Source organism: Borostomias antarcticus (assembly GCF_949987555.1).
Source record: "Borostomias antarcticus genome assembly, chromosome: 15".
Lineage (NCBI taxonomy): Eukaryota > Metazoa > Chordata > Actinopteri > Stomiiformes > Stomiidae > Borostomias > Borostomias antarcticus.
In genome coordinates, this window is record NC_140248.1 from 16,739,197 (window position 1) to 16,756,921 (window position 17,725).

Genomic DNA, 17,725 nt, shown 5'->3' on the forward strand with positions numbered 1-17,725 from the left:
CTTTGCTAGCTAAACTATAGACAACCAAACTCAATCTTATAATAGCGTTAACCTATACGGCGAAACTGGAAAGGGTTAATGTGCTCACCTGCCACTCGGCTTCACAATGTTGCGGCTCGCCAGACTTGAGCTCCACCATAACAGCTTCGACAAGTACCGACATTATGGAGACTGTTTGAGACTTAAAAGTGTCAAATACAACGGTACTGTTAGCCATATCTTGAGAGAGGCTTGGTCATGGATGGATGTGTAGGGGTAGTTAGTACTGGCATCTACTAGTGGGAATCTAGGTAATAAACCGGAAGTAATCACGGGAGGTTTAGTTGACGTAACGGAAATAGAATCGGTACGTCGATATTATCATTCCTACATCAGATGCCCAGTGTACATGATAATAGCAGGTAAATTGATCTACCTAGCTAGCTAGCCAGCTAGCTATATATATATACTACGGTACTTTTTTACACCACATATCGAGCTACTTACTGTTAGACAGATATTTATGACTAACGTTACAATATGTGAGTTGAAACGGAATTGCTGGCTAGTTCTTTCTGTCTCATGATGCTAGCTAGCTAGCTAACAGTAGCTAGCCTAGTTAGCTAACAAGAAAGTAGCTAGCCAGCCACATTTCGATGAAAAGCTTGCTAGCTAGCTAATTGTTTTGTCCCTGTGAGGAAAACGATTGTAATACTATTTGAGAGGCACTTGTAATATGGTCAAGAATTGCATAGGTGGTGACCATCGCTAAAAAGCTCTAGTTGCATGTTGGGACTGGGAGGGACATTTTAAGTACATCTAAAGCAACCTTTCAGAACTTTATTCGATTTGATAATTATTAATTAATTTCCTTTGTAAATCATGTAGGTTGTGAAGGAGAAGCAGAATGGATGCTCTTGATCACATGCTGACAGACCCCCTAGACTCAGGGGAAGGGGCTGATGGGCGGATCACAGAGGAGTGCATGCTAGGAAACTGTCGAGTGAGCCTACCGGAGGACCTGCTTGAGGATGTGAGTTAGTCATTACCATACTTAGCTGATTGGTATTATTTGTATTTATTTTGATTGCTCTGATCCATTTAAATGTCTATGTGGATGGTTTCTAATCCTGTGACAATGTTTTCCTTGCAAACAGCCCGACATTTTCTTCTCAGTGCTGAGCGAGAACACTTGGAGTGAGGTGTTGACAGACGCCCAGAGGCAGCACCTTAGCCAGCTCCTGCCTCAGTTCCCAGACAACATGAGGACTGAGCAGGACACCACCATCAGCGACCTCTTCAACAACCAGAACTTCCACTTTGGCAACCCCCTGCATTTGGCACAGAAGCTGTTCAGAGGTAACACTGCAGTGTTTCTCTCCCCTGTCTTTGTTTGATTCCTTAGTACCTTTTTTGAAGTAGTGTGTTGAATATCTTCTGTCTGTGTTTGTGTTTTCCCAGACGGCTACTTCAACCCGGAGGTGGTGAAGTACAGACAGCTCTGTGCCAAGTCCCAGAGGAAGCGCCAGTTGTGCTCCCTGCAGCAGTACTATCACCACCTCCTCAAACAGATCCTCGTCTCCAGAAAGGTTGGTCCCAGGCCCCCATCCCTCATCATAAGGTCTCAGGCCTGGATTACACTGCCAGTACACATTAGACATAGTAGTACCCCTTACTGCTCCTTTGTACATAGTCTTAAAACCTGGCTCCTAACCAACCAGCTGTGTCATCATACCTAGTATCCTCATACCTGCCTAGTCTGTTCTTATATGTCTGTGTGTGTGGGTGTCAGGGTGATATATCTCCATTCTGGTCCCTCTGTGTGATTGTGCTGCATGAATTCCTGCTGACTGTGTTGTCTGTTCTGCTTCTGTCTTGTCGTGTATGGCTCTGCCCTGTTTGCCAGGGCTTGTGTTTTGTTGTCTGTGGTTGCTGTGCTTGCTGGTGCTTATGTCTTGTGCATATTTATCTTTATTTATTTTATTTTATTTTATTTACATTTATTTATCTATCATATTTATCTTTTAATTTGTATTTGATTTATCTTGTCTGTGAATGTCTATGTCTTGTATTTAAGTGTCTGTTCGTTAAGTGCTCTGTCATGAATAGTGTGCTTGTCTCATGAGTCTTAACGTGCTCCTGGCTTCTTCTCCTTCTTTATAGTACAGCTGTGTATAAATTGTTTTTAATTGTCTTTAATTTCTTTGCATGCTTTCATATTTTCCTGTTTTTAGTGTCTTTTTCAACACCGAGCCCACGGACAACAGAATTAGCCTCAGCTAATACTGATGCATTTACAGTAATGTTAATGAATGTTTACTGTCCGTGTAGAAATATGGAATTTGGAATTTAAAAAAAGAAATAAAAAAACACTAATGCATATTAGCCCAAAAAAGCATACATTTTCTTCCGTTTGTGCCTAGCAATTACACTACCCCGGCGAAAATTACCCTTGAATCCGGAGGCCGTGGAATACGCCCAAGCTGCATATTCGGACTAGAAACCCGGAGCTGAATTGCCTTCCATCTTCCCAAAACGGCCGTGTAATCGCAGATTGTTTTTGCGGTTGTAACACGTAGCCATGCAAATACGCATTAGTGTAATCCAGGCCTCAGGTTAACGCGTGTTGGTCTGCGCCTCTCTGTTCAGGAGCTGCTGGACCTGGCCCAGCGCAGCGGCCCTGACGTCACGGTCAAACGACGGTACCCCGCTCAGACGCACAGAGAGATGCAGGAGAGGAGGGTCAGAAGAAGAGTCTGTCGGATATTAAAAGATGTCAAAACCGAGTGTGGAGACAGCAATGTCTCGTCTGATGATGATGATGGTGAGTCTACCTTCCTCAGATCTTCGTTGCAGGCCTCCCTGTGTAGAGAGGTTCCTGGTGTGAGTTTATATTTGTTCTGTCCTGTGTTTTCAGACACAACCCCGTTGCAGAGAGCACCTCCATCTCCCTCCTCTCCTACAGCCACGGTCACTCTGAGGCTCCTGCCCAGTCTCTCCACCCAGGACATGAAGACTACAGGTTAGTTAAGTACCTCCACAGTCATACAGCCACTCTAAAAAGGTCAACAGATCCAGCGTTTGAAAACATCTCATGTTTGCCTTTACAGAAAAACCAGAGCTTGGAGAGAAGGAGCTGAGAGCCATGCTCCGAAGACATAGAGAGAAGAGGAAACGACAGCCAGTTAGTGTCCTCCTCACGCCTCACTGCTCAGAAACATATCAAACCATACATGGAGCACACTCCAGCTGTGATGACTCTCCATCCATTTCCAACAACATAATGTTCAATCTAATGTTAATTACCCTTCTCTGATGTTTATTGAAGTGTTTCCAGATTGGAACAAATGGATATGGATCGACAACAGATACCCTGGTTTCATTGTGTTCTAATTATTCATATGTTCTCAGGATCATCCAGACCTGGTGACCTCAGATATCCACCTGGGCGAGATGATGTCCAAAGTGAACATCGGTCGTAAGGGCTCGGCCATGGGTGAGTGCCCGGCCGAAATCCTTGCTCATTGTTTATCCTTTAAAGTCCAGCTGAAACGGACGTTTTAGATCATCTGACTGCCGTAGTTTGACGTATTTCCGACTCAAAACAGGCTATAGGGGCGGGACATAACATTTAGAGGAATTTCATTGGAACACTGACAAGTGGGCGGGTTATAACAACTTTAGACATTCAATCGACGGATAGCGTTGATTGAAGGTTGGATGTTGTGAGATTATCGGTTGATCTTGCTCTTGCTTTGCTGACGTAAGCACTCAGGATATTTTGTTTTACAGGAAGAAAAAAATCATACGATTTTATATAAGATTACAACAAAACGGAAAATGTGAAAAATATTTGGCATATATTGTTAAGTAGGTACACACTAGGACCAAGGATGTGATCCAAAAAAAAAAAAAAAAACATTTTTGATTTAATTGCGTCTTTAATGCCTGAATAGCAGACATGCATGTCCAGAGTGTCATAAAGAGCAAGCCGTAGAAACAGTCTGCAAACAGTCTGCACTATTTTACATGCTATTCTTGCACTTTGCCTTCAGCACTAGATTATGATTTTAGTCACTTGTTTTAGAAAGGAGATCCACTTGTGAGTTCTGGCAAGTAGTAGTACATTGGCTTTTCCTACTGTATAGGTATAGGTATAGGTACTGCATTTGTAATGCGCTCCCCATCCAGTTGTTACACTGGCCCGGAGCGCAGCCCGAGGGTAGAATGAAAGGGAGAGGAAAGATTGCACAAAAAGGGAGGACAGTACACAAAGACAGTCTAGCACTCAAGCACACAGTGTGGGGGGGAACAATTCACACAAACAACTCTCACACAACACAACAGCAAGTGAACCTAGGAGTCCGTTATGGTGAACAAATGGGTTTTTAACAATCCTTTAAAAGCCTCTACGGTGGGAGCAGACTTAATGTGAATGGGGAGCTTGTTCCACAGTTTAGGAGCCAACACAGCAAAGGCGCGATCTCCCAGCCTTACTGTGTTGGACTGTGGAGGTCTCAGCCACATTTGGTCGTCCGACCTGAGTCCCCGCGAGCTTTCCTACTGTATGTTAAAAGCAATTATTGTAAGTCGCTTTGGATACAAGTGTCAGCTAAATGACTGTAATGTAATAATGTAATGTAATGTAACGTAATGCATTTGACCCTCCCTCAGCTCTGTTTGACCTGGCCCTGCCCAAGAGGAAGATGAGGGAGGAGAGGAGGAAGAAGAGGATGAGGCCAATCAAAATGGAGTCGGAGGATCCCTGCGAGGCCCTCATGCCCTCTGACCCCCAGGCTCCGCCGGCTAACCTCAGCTCCGCTCCGCCCGACACGCCCGCCACCCCACTGCCCACCGTCAAGGAGGAGTGAGTCCACACGCCGCTCTCAGCCCCTCCTCCACGCCTCCCTCAGCCCCTCCTCCACGCCTCCTCAACCCCTCCTCCACGCCTCCCTCAGCCCCTCCTCCACGCCGCTCTCAGCCCCTCCTCCACGCACCCTCACCCCCTCCTCCACGCCACCCTCAGCCCCTCCTCCACGCCGCCCTCACCCCCTCCTCCACGCCGCTCTCAGCCCCTCCTCCACGCCCCCTCACCCCCTCCTCCACGCCACCCTCACCCCCTCCTCCACGCCCCCTCACCCCCTCCTCCACGCCGCCCTCACCCCCTCCTCCACGCCAACCTCAGCCCCTCCTCCACGCCGCTCTCAGACCCTCCTCCACACCACCCTCAGCCCCTCCTCCACGCCGCTCTCAGCCCCTCCTCCACGCCACCCTCAGCCCCTCCTCCACGACACCCTCAGCCCCTCCTCCACACCGCCCTCAGCCCCTCCTCCACGCCACCCTCAGCCCCTCCTCCACGCCACTCTTAGCCCCTCCTCCACGACACCCTCAGCCCCTCCTCCACGCCGCCCTCAGCCCCTCCTCCTTGCTCAAAGCTACCGTCAACTACATCACAAACCATTGCTGCGTTCCCACACCTGTCATCTCACGCTGAGCTAACTTGAGAGAGAGCTCTCGGTTATCCCAGGATAGTCTAGCCTCGTGAGACCCGGCTGCTGATCTCACAAGCTCACATTCTGTTTCTCTACAGCTACACAAATCAGTCTGGCAACTCAGCCTAACAAAAGCGCTTGAACCTGAATCCAGTTCTGTTGTCCAATCAGCATCCAGTGGAGTTGGTGACGTGTCTGTATTTGGAATCATAATGACTGCCCTTGTCGATGCTGCTATGTCAGCAATTATATCAGAACCGAAGAGTATAACTTCTTTGAAAGAACAGCAAATAACTGAAATAAGTCACAGTTTGATTACTTAGTTACATTAGACAAACAAACAATGATGTGGGGAAAGTAACACAGATAAATGAGTGTTGCATCTTGGTAGATGAGCTAAACAGCTTGGTCTGGTCCGGGGTTAGTGGGCTAGGGGGTTTGAGGGCTAGGGGGTTAGGGGATTAGGGGGTTACGGGGTTAGGGGGCTAGGGGATTAGGGGGTTACGGGGTTAGGGGGCTAGGGGATTAGGGGGCTAGGGGATTAGGGGGTTACGGGGTTACGGGGTTAGGGGGCTAGGGGATTAGGGGGCTAGGGGGTTACGGGGGTTAGGGGATTTGGAGGTTAGGGGGTTAGGGCACAATTTCTTTAGCGCCTGTCCTGTCAGGGGTTAAAAGTAGCTTGTTGCTTCAACATTATGACTTGTGTTCTTCTCTGCTTTTTGGCATCTTTTGAAATGAAAAAATCATCTTCTCTAGTACAAACCAAATTAAAGCATTTGTCACAAAATTCTAATCGAATGCTAATATTCTGGTATCTGGTCTGTGCTAGTTGTCGTTTGCACGGAACTGAGGCACTCTGTGCAATGTCATCTTTTGGTCACTGGTTGAAGGTTGATACAATCACTAATAATTTTGATTGACACCCATTGGCAAGTTACAAAAAAAGCTTGTGATATCAGAACCTTAGGATGGTCTCCCTGGCCTGAGACCTGACCTGACCTCATGTGTTCTGCTCTGTTCTGCCCTCTACAGGCCGATGGAGGAGGCGCAGAGCAGTCCAGTCATGGTGGAGGAGATCGCTGTGAGCTTCTTTAACCTGCTGGAGAACATCCTGAGGCTGGAGAGTCTCGCCAGCACCTCCATGGTAGTCACACACACACACACACTAGGGCTGCACGATAATGACAAAAGATAATAATTGCGATTATTTGCTTCAAAATGGTAATTGCGATTAATAATTGTGATTAATATTTAATATATAATATTAATATATAATAACCAAAATGCTCCCAAATCACGGACGTTGATCCCTTTCTTGCTACTAACTCGTTTTCGCTCATGTTTTCACTACTCACGGCTGCAGGTACTCTTGTGACACTTGTCTTGACCTACTGCTATATGTCTTCTCAGTGAAATTGCTGGGCACAGCGCACTCAGCGGGAACGCATGTGATTGGTCAGACAGCATAAGCGCCTGTGATTCGTCCGTGTAGTCCTAGCACACTCAATTCAAAGCAAAATTATTAATCACATTAATTGCGGCCTTTTGCGATTAGTTAATCGCGGAGGTCATAATCGCGATTTCGATTAATTTACGATTAATTGTGCAGCCCTAACACACACACAATGTATGTGTACGGCATCACAGAATGTTTGGACTGATCAGGCAATGGCTTATTAAAGAGGATGTTAAAGTCGCACTGAAATGAAAAAGCATTCTGTCCCATTTTGGTTCACATAATTGGTCATAGTGTTCACCTATTCAACGATGTATGCCAAAAAAAATAAAAAATTCTACTAATCTTATATCAAAGTATATAATTTCTTACTTCCTGGAAAACGGTAGGTCACGTGCAATTACAACAACAGGTACCTTAGATTTTAGGCCAATAATCTCACAACATCCACCCGTCAATCAACGCTATCTTTCTATCGAATCTGTCTATAGTTCTTAAAACCCGTCCACTTGTCAATGTTCCAATCAAATTCCTCTAAAGGCATGTCCCACCCTCATAGCTTGTTTGCGTCGGAAACACGTCAAACTACGGAAGTTAGATGATCTCAAATGTCCGTTTCTGTGCGACTTTAAAAGAGAACAGGTGTCTCATGGTCTGGTGTTGTCTTGTGTTCAGTTGGAGGAGAAGGTCCAGCAGTGGCAGTCCTCTCCTGCCAGCTCCCTCAACCCTTGGTTCTCCTCTGCCCCCTGCTGGTCAGAAATGGTGCTGCCGGCCTTGCACTTCCTGGCTGGAGAAAGTAAAGGTATGATGATGTCCCTCATGGCTTCTCTCTCACTGACCCCATGTCTTCTCTCTCTCTCTCCCTCTCTCTCTCTCTCTCTCTCTCTCTCTCTATCTCGCTCTCTCCCTCTCTCTCTCTCTCCCTCTCTCTCTCTCTCTCTCCCTATCTCGCTCTCTCACTGACCCCATGTCTTCTCTCTCTCGCTCTCTCTCACTGTCCCCATGTCTTCTCTATCTATCTCTCTCTCTCTCGCTCTCTCTCACTGTCCCCATGTCTTCTCTCTCTGTCCTTATGTCTTCTCTCTCGCGCGCAATCTGTCTCTCACTGTCTTCATGTCTTCTCTCTCTCATTGTCTTCATGTCTTCTCTATCTCTCTTTCTCTCTCTATCTCGCTCTCTCTCACTGTCCCCATGTCTTCTCTCTCTCTCTCTCACACGCTGTCTCCATGTCCTCTCTCTCTCACTGTCCTCATGACTGTCCCTCTGTGTGTACCTGGTCCCCTGGTTGTCCCCCGCAGGCTTCTGCCCCTACGTGGAGTTCAGGGAGCGCTCGCAGCAGTGGAAGTGGATCGGTAAGAGATTCGGCTGAGTCGTCCCAAACCTCCCACTCAGTGCACGTAGATGTTTGTGATCTCAGAAGATGAATGTCCATCCGCTTGTTGAAGGTCCCAGTCAGGACGGAGAGAAGGACCTGAGCGCCCTCTTTCAGCTGTGGGTGGACTCAAAGGACATGGTTGTTATCAAGGTAGCTGTTACAGTTCTTGCATCCCTCGCTGGGCAGAATCAGTAGTACGGTCCTTGTCTATTCACTCTGATACATTTCAATCAACTTTATTGTCCCCTACAGACAGAGAATGAAGAACTAGCAGAGATGACTTCTCCAATGCCTAGAGTGTAAGTGTCCATCGTAATTGATCACGCTGCTACGGGTACAGGTGCGTTACCTCAGTGGGTTGTCACAGTAGTGCACAGCTGGGAGTGATGGGTGTGTGTTTGTCCCCTCTGTGGCCGAGCAGCTGGACTGACTACGTGGTGCGACCCAGCACCGGAGACGAGAGGCACGTGTTTCAGGTCCAGGTCAGCGTCTCGTCTTGTTGGTCATCCCAGCACTTTCATCCGTACCCGAGTGTTGCTGTAATCAGCTGTGTTTTTGATTGATTGATTGATTGATTGATTGATTGATTGGTTGATTGATTGATTGATTGATTGATTGATTGATTGATTGGTTGATTGATTGGTTGATTGGTTGATTGGTTGGTTGGTTGGTTGGTTGGTTGGTTGATTGATTGATATATTTATTTTTCGGTCATTCAACAAACAGTACAATGCAACACAACATAAAGTATCTGATAGCTTTAACCAAAAAAAGGTATAGGCTGAAGCTATAGGCTTATGACGCCTACCTTTCATTCATATTTCCCAGCATGCTCAGTATGTGGTGTTTTCCCCGGCGCCCTCAGGAGCAGCACCGGTACGACCAGCCACACAAGGCCTTCACCTTTCGCATGCACGGCTTCGACTCGGTGGTGGGGCCCGTGAAGGGGGTGTTCGACAAGGAGATGTCTCTCAACAAGGCCAGGGAGCACACCCTGCTGCGCTCCGACCGGCCCGCCTACGTCACCATCCTCTCCCTGGGTGAGTCTGCCTCCCTCAGACTCACGACTAGATCCAGTCCAACCAAGTTTTTGAGTTTACATTTTTGTAAAGAACTTTGTTCTAATATCTTCATATGTTTTCATATGTTCATATGTCTTCATATCTGCATTGTAGAAGGAAATGTTGTTCTCTCTCTCTCTCTCCCTCTCTCTCGCTCTCCCTCTCTCTCTCCCTCTCTCTCCCTCTCTCTCTCCCTCTCTCTCTCTCTCCCTCTCTCTCTCTGTCCCTCTCCCTCTCCCTCTCTCTCTCTCTCTCTCTCTCTCTCTCTCTCTCTCTCTCTCTCTCTCTCTCAGTGCGGGATGCTGCAGCCAGGCTCCCTAATGGGGAGGGCACCAGGGCAGAGATCTGTGAGCTCCTGAAGGACTCCCAGTTTCTGGCTCCAGATGTCACCAGTGCTCAGGTCAGATACTGGATATTTTTGCCTTATTGCACGATATTGATCTATAGATCTATTTAATCTGATCTATCCGATCTCTCTACTGTATCTAGATAATAATAATAAAATTAGTGATATAAAATGTGTTTCAAAGTGCTTTACAGAAGAGACATTAAAAACAAACAAATAGCAATTGAGAAATAGTGAAAGGGTAACACTTTACAATAAGGGTACATTAATAAGCATTAGTTAATGCATTATTAAGCAGTTAAGTTAACTCACCTAAACCTAACCTTAACTAAGGTATTAATTAACATTAGTAACCTAACCTAACCCTAAATTAGCATTAGTTAACAGTTAACTATGTTTTTTGTGACCCTTATTGTAAAGTGTGACCAGTGAAAGTAAAGTGCATTATATAAGGGACATTAAAAGCAAAACATCAATTTATACATAATAAAAATAAAAAAACATAAAATAAGTAAGATCAAATACAATGGTATAATAAAATACAGTAAAAGTAGTAAAGAGGTAGATGATGGATGGATGGATAGATAATCTAGATAATAGTTGAGTGAAGGTCTGGTGGTGTGTTGAGGTGGTAGATGTGTGTGTGAGGTGAACAGGTCTGGTGGTGTTGAGGTGGTAGATGGTGTGTGTGAGGTGAACGGGTCTGGTGGTGTTGAGGTGGTAGATGGTGTGTGTGAGGTGAACGGGTCTGGTGGTGTTGAGGTGGTAGATGGTGTGTGTGAGGTGAACGGGTCTGGTGGTGTTGAGGTGGTAGATGGTGTGTGTGAGGTGAACGGGTCTGGTGGTGTTGAGGTGGTAGATGGTGTGTGTGAGGTGAACGGGTCTGGTGGTGTTGAGGTGGTAGATGGTGTGTGTGAGGTGAACGGGTCTGGTGGTGTTGAGGTGGTAGATGGTGTGTGTGAGGTGAACGGGTCTGGTGGTGTTGAGGTGGTAGATGTGTGTGTGAGGTGAACGGGTCTGGTGGTGTTGAGGTGGTAGATGGTGTGTGTGAGGTGAACGGGTCTGGTGGTGTTGAGGTGGTAGATGGTGTGGTAGATGGTGTATGTGAGGTGAACGGGTCTGGTGGTGTTGAGGTGGTAGATGGTGTGTGTGAGGTGAACGGGTCTGGTGGTGTTGAGGTGGTAGATGGTGTATGTGAGGTGAACGGGTCTGGTGGTGTTGAGGTGGTAGATGGTGTGTGTGAGGTGAACGGGTCTGGTGGTGTTGAGGTGGTAGATGGTGTGTGTGAGGTGAACGGGTCTGGTGGTGTTGAGATGGTAGATGGTGTGTGTGAGGTGAACGGGTCTGGTGGTGTTGAGGTGGTAGATGGTGTGTGTGAGGTGAACGGGTCTGGTGGTGTTGAGGTGGTAGATGGTGTGTGTGAGGTGAACGGGTCTGGTGGTGTTGAGGTGGTAGATGGTGTGTGTGAGGTGAACGGGTCTGGTGGTGTTGAGGTGGTAGATGGTGTGTGTGAGGTGAACGGGTCTGGTGGTGTTGAGGTGGTAGATGGTGTGTGTGAGGTGAACGGGTCTGGTGGTGTTGAGGTGGTAGATGGTGTGTGTGAGGTGAACGGGTCTGGTGGTGTTGAGGTGGTAGATGGTGTGTGTGAGGTGAACGGGTCTGGTGGTGTTGAGGTGGTAGATGGTGTGTGTGAGGTGAACGGGTCTGGTGGTGTTGAGGTGGTAGATGGTGTGTGTGTGAGGTGAACGGGTCTGGTGGTGTTGAGGTGGTAGATGGTGTGTGAGGTGAACGGGTCTGGTGGTGTTGAGGTGGTAGATGGTGTGTGTGAGGTGAACGGGTCTGGTGGTGTTGAGGTGGTAGATGGTGTGTGAGGTGAACGGGTCTGGTGGTGTTGAGGTGGTAGTAGTGTATGTGAGGTGAACGGGTCTGGTGGTGTTGAGGTGGTAGATGGTGTGTGTGAGGTGAACGGGTCTGGTGGTGTTGAGGTGGTAGATGGTGTGTGTGAGGTGAACGGGTCTGGTGGTGTTGAGGTGGTAGATGGTGTGTGTGAGGTGAACGGGTCTGGTGGTGTTGAGGTGGTAGATGGTGTATGTGAGGTGAACGGGTCTGGTGGTGTTGAGGTGGTAGATGGTGTGTGTGAGGTGAACGGGTCTGGTGGTGTTGAGGTGGTAGATGGTGTATGTGAGGTGAACGGGTCTGGTGGTGTTGAGGTGGTAGATGGTGTGTGTGAGGTGAACGGGTCTGGTGGTGTTGAGGTGGTAGATGGTGTGTGTGAGATGAACGGTTCTGGTGTTGTTGGTTCCTGCAGGTGAACACGGTGGTGAGCGGAGCTCTGGACCGGCTCCACTATGAGAAGGACCCGTGTGTGAAGTACGACATCGGACGCAAACTGTGGATCTACCTGCACCGCCAGCGCAGCCAGGAGGAGTTTGGTGAGCAGAGCGGTACCGGGGTCTCGTAGGGGGTTCTGGTCCAGCCAGGAGGAGTCCGGTGAGCAGAGCGGTACCGGGTCTCGTAGGGGGTTCTGGTCCAGCCAGGAGGAGTCCGGTGAGCAGAGCGGTACCGGGTCTCGTAGGGGGTTCTGGTCCAGCCAGGAGGAGTCCGGTGAGCAGAGCGGTACTGGGGTCTCGTAGGGGATTCTGGTCCACCAGGTGGCACCACCAGGCTCTTAAGTTGTTGATCCAAATTTGTACGTCTTTCCTTGATGCCCCAAGGCTTTTCTGATTGCCTGCCCTGTTTCTGTTGAGGCAGCGGTTGCTATGTAGATTAATTCATATAACCATGAATTACATGTATATTTCCAACTTTTTTAAAAATCACGATTCTGATGTTTGTTGTGTAGTCAGGAACCATGTGGCGTACATGTAGCCATGGGTGCCTGTTTGACGGTGCAAGTTAGGACACTGGGTCATGGGGACAATTGTCCTCCCCCACAACATTGTTGCATTAGTAAAACAATGTCCCTGCAGTGTCCTTCACTGCTGCACTAACTTCCCCTCCACATTCACACCATCATGTGTGTCTTTATCCACATTCACACCATCATGTGTGTGTTCTCCAGAGAGAATCCACCAGGCGCAAGCAGCTGCAGCCAAGGCAAGGAAGGCTCTGCAGCAGAAACCTAAACCTCCCTCCAAGCCTGTGAGTCTCACTCTGTCCTAGTTTGTGTGCAAACAGCCCTCTGTGTTCCTGTTCCATGGAGGCACTCTCATCCTGCCCAGCTGCATGTTTGCCTTTGAACTGGAAAATCTTGTCAGACCACCTGCATTACTGCTGACTGTCATGTTGACAGGTTTGAGGTTTTTACTGCCCGAACTGTTAGTAGTTGCAGTCTGTGTTGAGTGTTGACGAAAATCACACGATTTCCTCTCAGGGATTAATAAAGTACCTGTTACCTACAGTACCTACCTACCTACATATCTACCTACCTACCTACCTACCTACCTACCTACCTACCTACCTGCCCACCCACCTACCTACCCACCCACCCACTTACCTACCTCCCTACCCACCTACCTACCCACCCACCCACCTACCTACCTACCCACCCACCCAACCACCTACCTACCTACCCACCTTAACTTACCTAACCTTTTGTCTTGTAGAAGTCTGGGAAAGAGGGTGGCGGTAAGTCGTTGGAGGCAGGACCGTCCGGGCTGAGCGATTTGGGGGCCAGTCCCATGTCTCCCCCCACCCCCACCCCCAGCACCCCTGGAACGCCCAAATCCCCCCTGGCCCCCGCAACCTCCATCCCCACCAAGCCGGGGGTCCCTGACTCAGTGAAGGCCAGCCCGGGGTTAGTGCCTCTCTCTACGTCTCCTCCTCCTCCCCTTCTCCTCCTCCTCCCCTTCTCCTCCTTCATCCTCCCAGTTCCTCCAGCGCTACCTTGGCTCATCACTGCTCTTTTGTTTTTTGTTTGTTTGTTGTTGTTTGTTTTTTTGTAATTTACAATTGCCAAGTGACTGAAAAGAGCACTATATAAATACCATGCATAAGTATTAGTATTCCATGCACAGCCTCGCTCACTAGTGTGACGATGCCAGGTCCTGTCTAACCCCCTGGTTAACCCCCACCCCCAGAGTTCTCCTGGTGGCCTCTCCCTCCATGCCCCAGCTCGGCACCATCTTGTCCAGCAGCCAGGCAGGGCTCCAGGCCTCCCAGCCCACGGGGCCCCAGCACGCGGCGGCGCGGGCGGTGGCCCCCAGCGGGGCCGGCTCTCTGCCCCAGGTGCGCGTGGTGTCCGCCCAGGCCGGGGGCCAGCAGGGGGCGCTGGTGCATCAGGCCCCCCACCAGATCAGAGTACCGGTCAGCGTGGCCACCAAGGGCATCACTCAGGTCAGCCCGCCGCAGTCACGGGATTCATCTTCGGACGTGATCTTATACCAGAGAAGCATAACCTTTCTGTGTTTTTCGGGTAGTTGAAAAATATGGGTTTCCTGTGTGTGTGTGCGTGTGCCTGTGTGTGTGTATGTGTGTGTGCGTGCGCGTGCGTGTGTGTGTGCGAGCAGGCGGTCGTGACGCTGCCCCTGAGGACCCAGTCGGTGGGCAGCCCGGTCCAGGTGCAGGCAGCCCGGAGCCAGGCGGTCCTGTCGGTGTCGGGCCTGTCCTCGGCCGTGACCAAACCTCACGGCGGCTCGTCCGGCAGCCCTGCCCACAACCCCGCCTCCCCCGCCATGCTCCACGGAGTTGCCAGCCAAAACATCATCAAACAGGTGCACGTGCACAGCAGAGGGGTGGGTGGGGGTTATATGCAGGGCTGAGAATTAACACCTGCCACCGGCCAAATGCAGGTAACATTTCCAATTGGCGATATATACTTGTCCGGTAGATTTTTTCATCTACAGTCCCCTTGGCAGGTGACTCACCGTGAGCCAAAAAGTTAATTTTCACCCCTGGTTATATGTCATGGCTGGGTCATACAACAGACTGCGTCTGAGTATCGGAGTCCTGTGTGTCTCATCTTTGATTCCTCTGTGATGAAGGTGGCCATCACGGGTCAGCTGGGCATGAAGACCGCAGGCGGGGCAGGAATCCCCATAACGGCCACCAACCTGCGCATCCAGGGTAAGGACGTCCTGCGCCTGCCCCCGTCCTCCATCACCACCGACGCCAAGGGCCAGACGGTGCTGCGCATCACCCCGGACATGATGGCCACCCTCACCAAGTCCACCGTCAAACTCACCCCCGACATGCTGGCCGCCGGCGGCGCCAAGGGCATATCGGCGACGCTCCACGTGACTCCGCCCCACCCCTCCGCCCCCTCCTCCTCGTCGGGGGAGGGCCAGGCCGCCAAGGCGCCCGCCGCTGCCCTCTTGAAGGCCGCCGGCGACACGGCCATACGCCTGATGCCCACCCTGGCCGTCACCGTGGCCGAGCAGAAAGCCAGGGCCTTCTCCACCGTCTCCTCCCCTGACTCCGCCAAGGTCGGCGGCGCCACCATCAGGATCATGCCGGGACTGGGGGTCATCCCCCAGAAGCAGGGCCAGACCATCACCATGACCACCACCACCGCCGCCGGCAGCAAGCTGGCCTCCACCGGCACCGTCACCATAGGGACCGCCGGCATGGGCGGGGCCAAAGGGGTGACACTAGGCCCCGCCGCCTCAGGCTCCACCCTGACACTGGGGACGGCCACGGCCACCGTCCGCCAGGTCCCGGTCAGCGCCACCGTGGTCACCACGCAGACGGTAAGAGACGCTCTCGTCTTGTCGAGAGGAACCATGTTTGAGAACGTTCCACTGCTGGCATTCCTTTCATGTGAGGCTAAATATGACGAGTCTGTTTTTGTGTGACTTCCCGGCCTTCGCTACCCCCTCCTCCCCCCCAGGGGAAGCTGCCAGCTCGAATCACGGTCCCCCTGTCTGTGCTCAGCCATCCACTGAAAAGCAAGAGTGTGGTGACCACGCCCCTTCTGAAAGGAAACCTCAGTACCAAGTGAGTCCTGATGACCTGAGCTCTCAGTCCGCATTTCATCTAACCTTCAGTCAGTGTCTCTATAGAGACCTCAAACACAACAAAGATAAGAGGCGTAATGTGTGTGTGTGTGTGTGTGTGTGTGTGTGTGTGTGTGTGTGTGTGTGTGTGTGTGTGTGTGTGTGTGTGTGTGTGTGTGTGTGTGTGTGTGTGTGTGTGTGTGTGTGTGTGTGTGTGTGTTCTGAGCAGCATTAGCAGTCTGGGTAGAAACATCATCTTGACCACCATGCCCGCCGGCACCAAACTGATGGCTGGGAATAAGCCGGTGAGCTTCGTCACGGCCCAGCAGCTCCAGCAGCTGCAGCAGCAGGGCCAGGCCACACAGGTCAGTAGGTCCAGACCACACAGGTCAGTAGGGCCAGGCCACACAGGTCAGTAGGTCCAGGCCACCCAGGTCAGTAGGTCCAGACTACGCAGGTCAGTAGGTGCAGACTACGCAGGTCAGTAGGTCCAGGCCACCCAGGTCAGTAGGTCCAGACTACGCAGGTCAGTAGGGCCAGGCAACGCAGGTCAGTAGGGCCAGGCAACGCAGGTCAGTAGGTCCAGACTACGCAGGTCAGTAGGTCCAGGCCACCCAGGTCAGTAGGTCCAGACTACGCAGGTCAGTAGGTCCAGGCCACCCAGGTCAGTAGGTCCAGACTACGCAGGTCAGTAGGGCCAGGCAACGCAGGTCAGTAGGGCCAGGCAACGCAGGTCAGTAGGTCCAGACTACGCAGGTCAGTAGGTCCAGGCCACCCAGGTCAGTAGGTCCAGACTACGCAGGTCAGTAGGGCCAGGCAACGCAGGTCAGTAGGGCCAGGCAACGCAGGTCAGTAGGTCCAGACTACGCAGGTCAGTAGATCCAGACTACGCAGGTCAGTAGGTCCAGACTACGCAGGTCAGTAGGTCCAGACTACGCAGATCAGTAGGTCCAGACTACGCAGGTCAGTAGGTCCAGGCCACACAGGTCAGTAGGTCACACCGGACGCCACACACACCTCTGCGCTGTCGAGAAACATTGGCAGGGAGATACTGTACGGTATCTTGACCACAACGGCCGTCAGGAACTCAGGGGTTTTGCATATGAGACAGAGCCTACATCCTGAAATCAGATAGCAGGACAGGGCGTGCCGTCTGCCTCGCTCCAGACTCAAATGTTACGTTGAGTCTCTGCGCTCCACATACTACATCATAGAATCTGGGCCACTTCGCCGCTCAAGCTGGTGTTCTGAGTGCGTATCGACAGGTCAGAATTGAAAGAGTGACAGGTCGTAGCAGCAAATGAGAGACGCTAGCCCAGGTTAGATGGGCGTGGTATATCTATAGGTGGGAGTGCCTGATCGCGAAAGTCGTTATTGATTGGTGGCGCAGGGATTCCTGCAAAAACAATGAATCGCCAGATTTTTGCATGAAGTGTCCCAGACCCATAGAGAGATCTGCAGCATGCAGTAACGTAGTTAGCATAGCTTACGTAGCGTATCAGCGAAAGAACTCTCATGGGTCTGGTGTTGAGACTGTGGGTCTGGCGTTGAGACTGTGGGTCTGGCGTTGAGACTGTGGGTCTGGCGTTGTGACTGTGGGTCTGGCGTTGAGACTGTGGGTCTGGCGTTGTGACTGTGGTAATTCTGTCTCTTTCAGGTACGCATCCAGACGGTGCCGGCTCAGCAGCTCCAGCAACGCCCCACCTCGGGCTCTCCCAAGTCCATCTCCACGGTGGTGGTCACCGGCACGCCCTCTCCTAAACGCACGCCAGAACCCCCGCCGCCCCAGTGAAGCCCGGGGGGAGGGGGGGCGCTCGGGGGGAGGGGGGAGGGGGAGGGGAAGGCCGGGGGGAGGGGTGGGGGGTGGCGCCCGGGGGGAGGGGGGGCGCCCGGGGGGGAGGGGGCGCACACGGACAGCCGTCACATTAAGCTCAATTCAAACAGCTTGTTAATGTCACCAATACAAATATGACTGAAAAGTTGTCTGTTATTTGCCAGATAAAAGGAGTATTTCACTCTGCCCATGGCTCTGTCTCTCTCATTTCCACCCTCTTCAAGTCTGAACTGATTGAATAATGTAAAA

The 17,725-nt window shown here is 50.8% G+C and overlaps 1 protein-coding gene across 1 annotated transcript; it reads left to right on the plus strand.

Moving 5' to 3' along the window:
• Nucleotides 1-358: 358 nt before the first annotated feature.
• On the plus strand, nucleotides 359-17,434 carry nfrkb (nuclear factor related to kappaB binding protein; the record flags this gene model as incomplete). Its single annotated transcript, XM_084449525.1, has 26 exons — nucleotides 359-401; nucleotides 868-1,012; nucleotides 1,137-1,338; nucleotides 1,441-1,568; nucleotides 2,629-2,803; nucleotides 2,897-3,001; nucleotides 3,090-3,163; nucleotides 3,391-3,475; nucleotides 4,654-4,846; nucleotides 6,504-6,615; nucleotides 7,603-7,729; nucleotides 8,226-8,279; nucleotides 8,373-8,452; nucleotides 8,555-8,601; nucleotides 8,724-8,784; nucleotides 9,168-9,342; nucleotides 9,657-9,763; nucleotides 12,018-12,141; nucleotides 12,771-12,850; nucleotides 13,315-13,505; nucleotides 13,789-14,044; nucleotides 14,218-14,421; nucleotides 14,692-15,396; nucleotides 15,537-15,643; nucleotides 15,872-16,007; nucleotides 17,300-17,434. Exons 2-26 carry the CDS (start codon nucleotides 887-889, stop codon nucleotides 17,432-17,434), a joined length of 3,789 nt encoding a protein of 1,262 aa, XP_084305651.1. The 5' UTR covers nucleotides 359-401; nucleotides 868-886.
• Nucleotides 17,435-17,725: the final 291 nt, after the last annotated feature.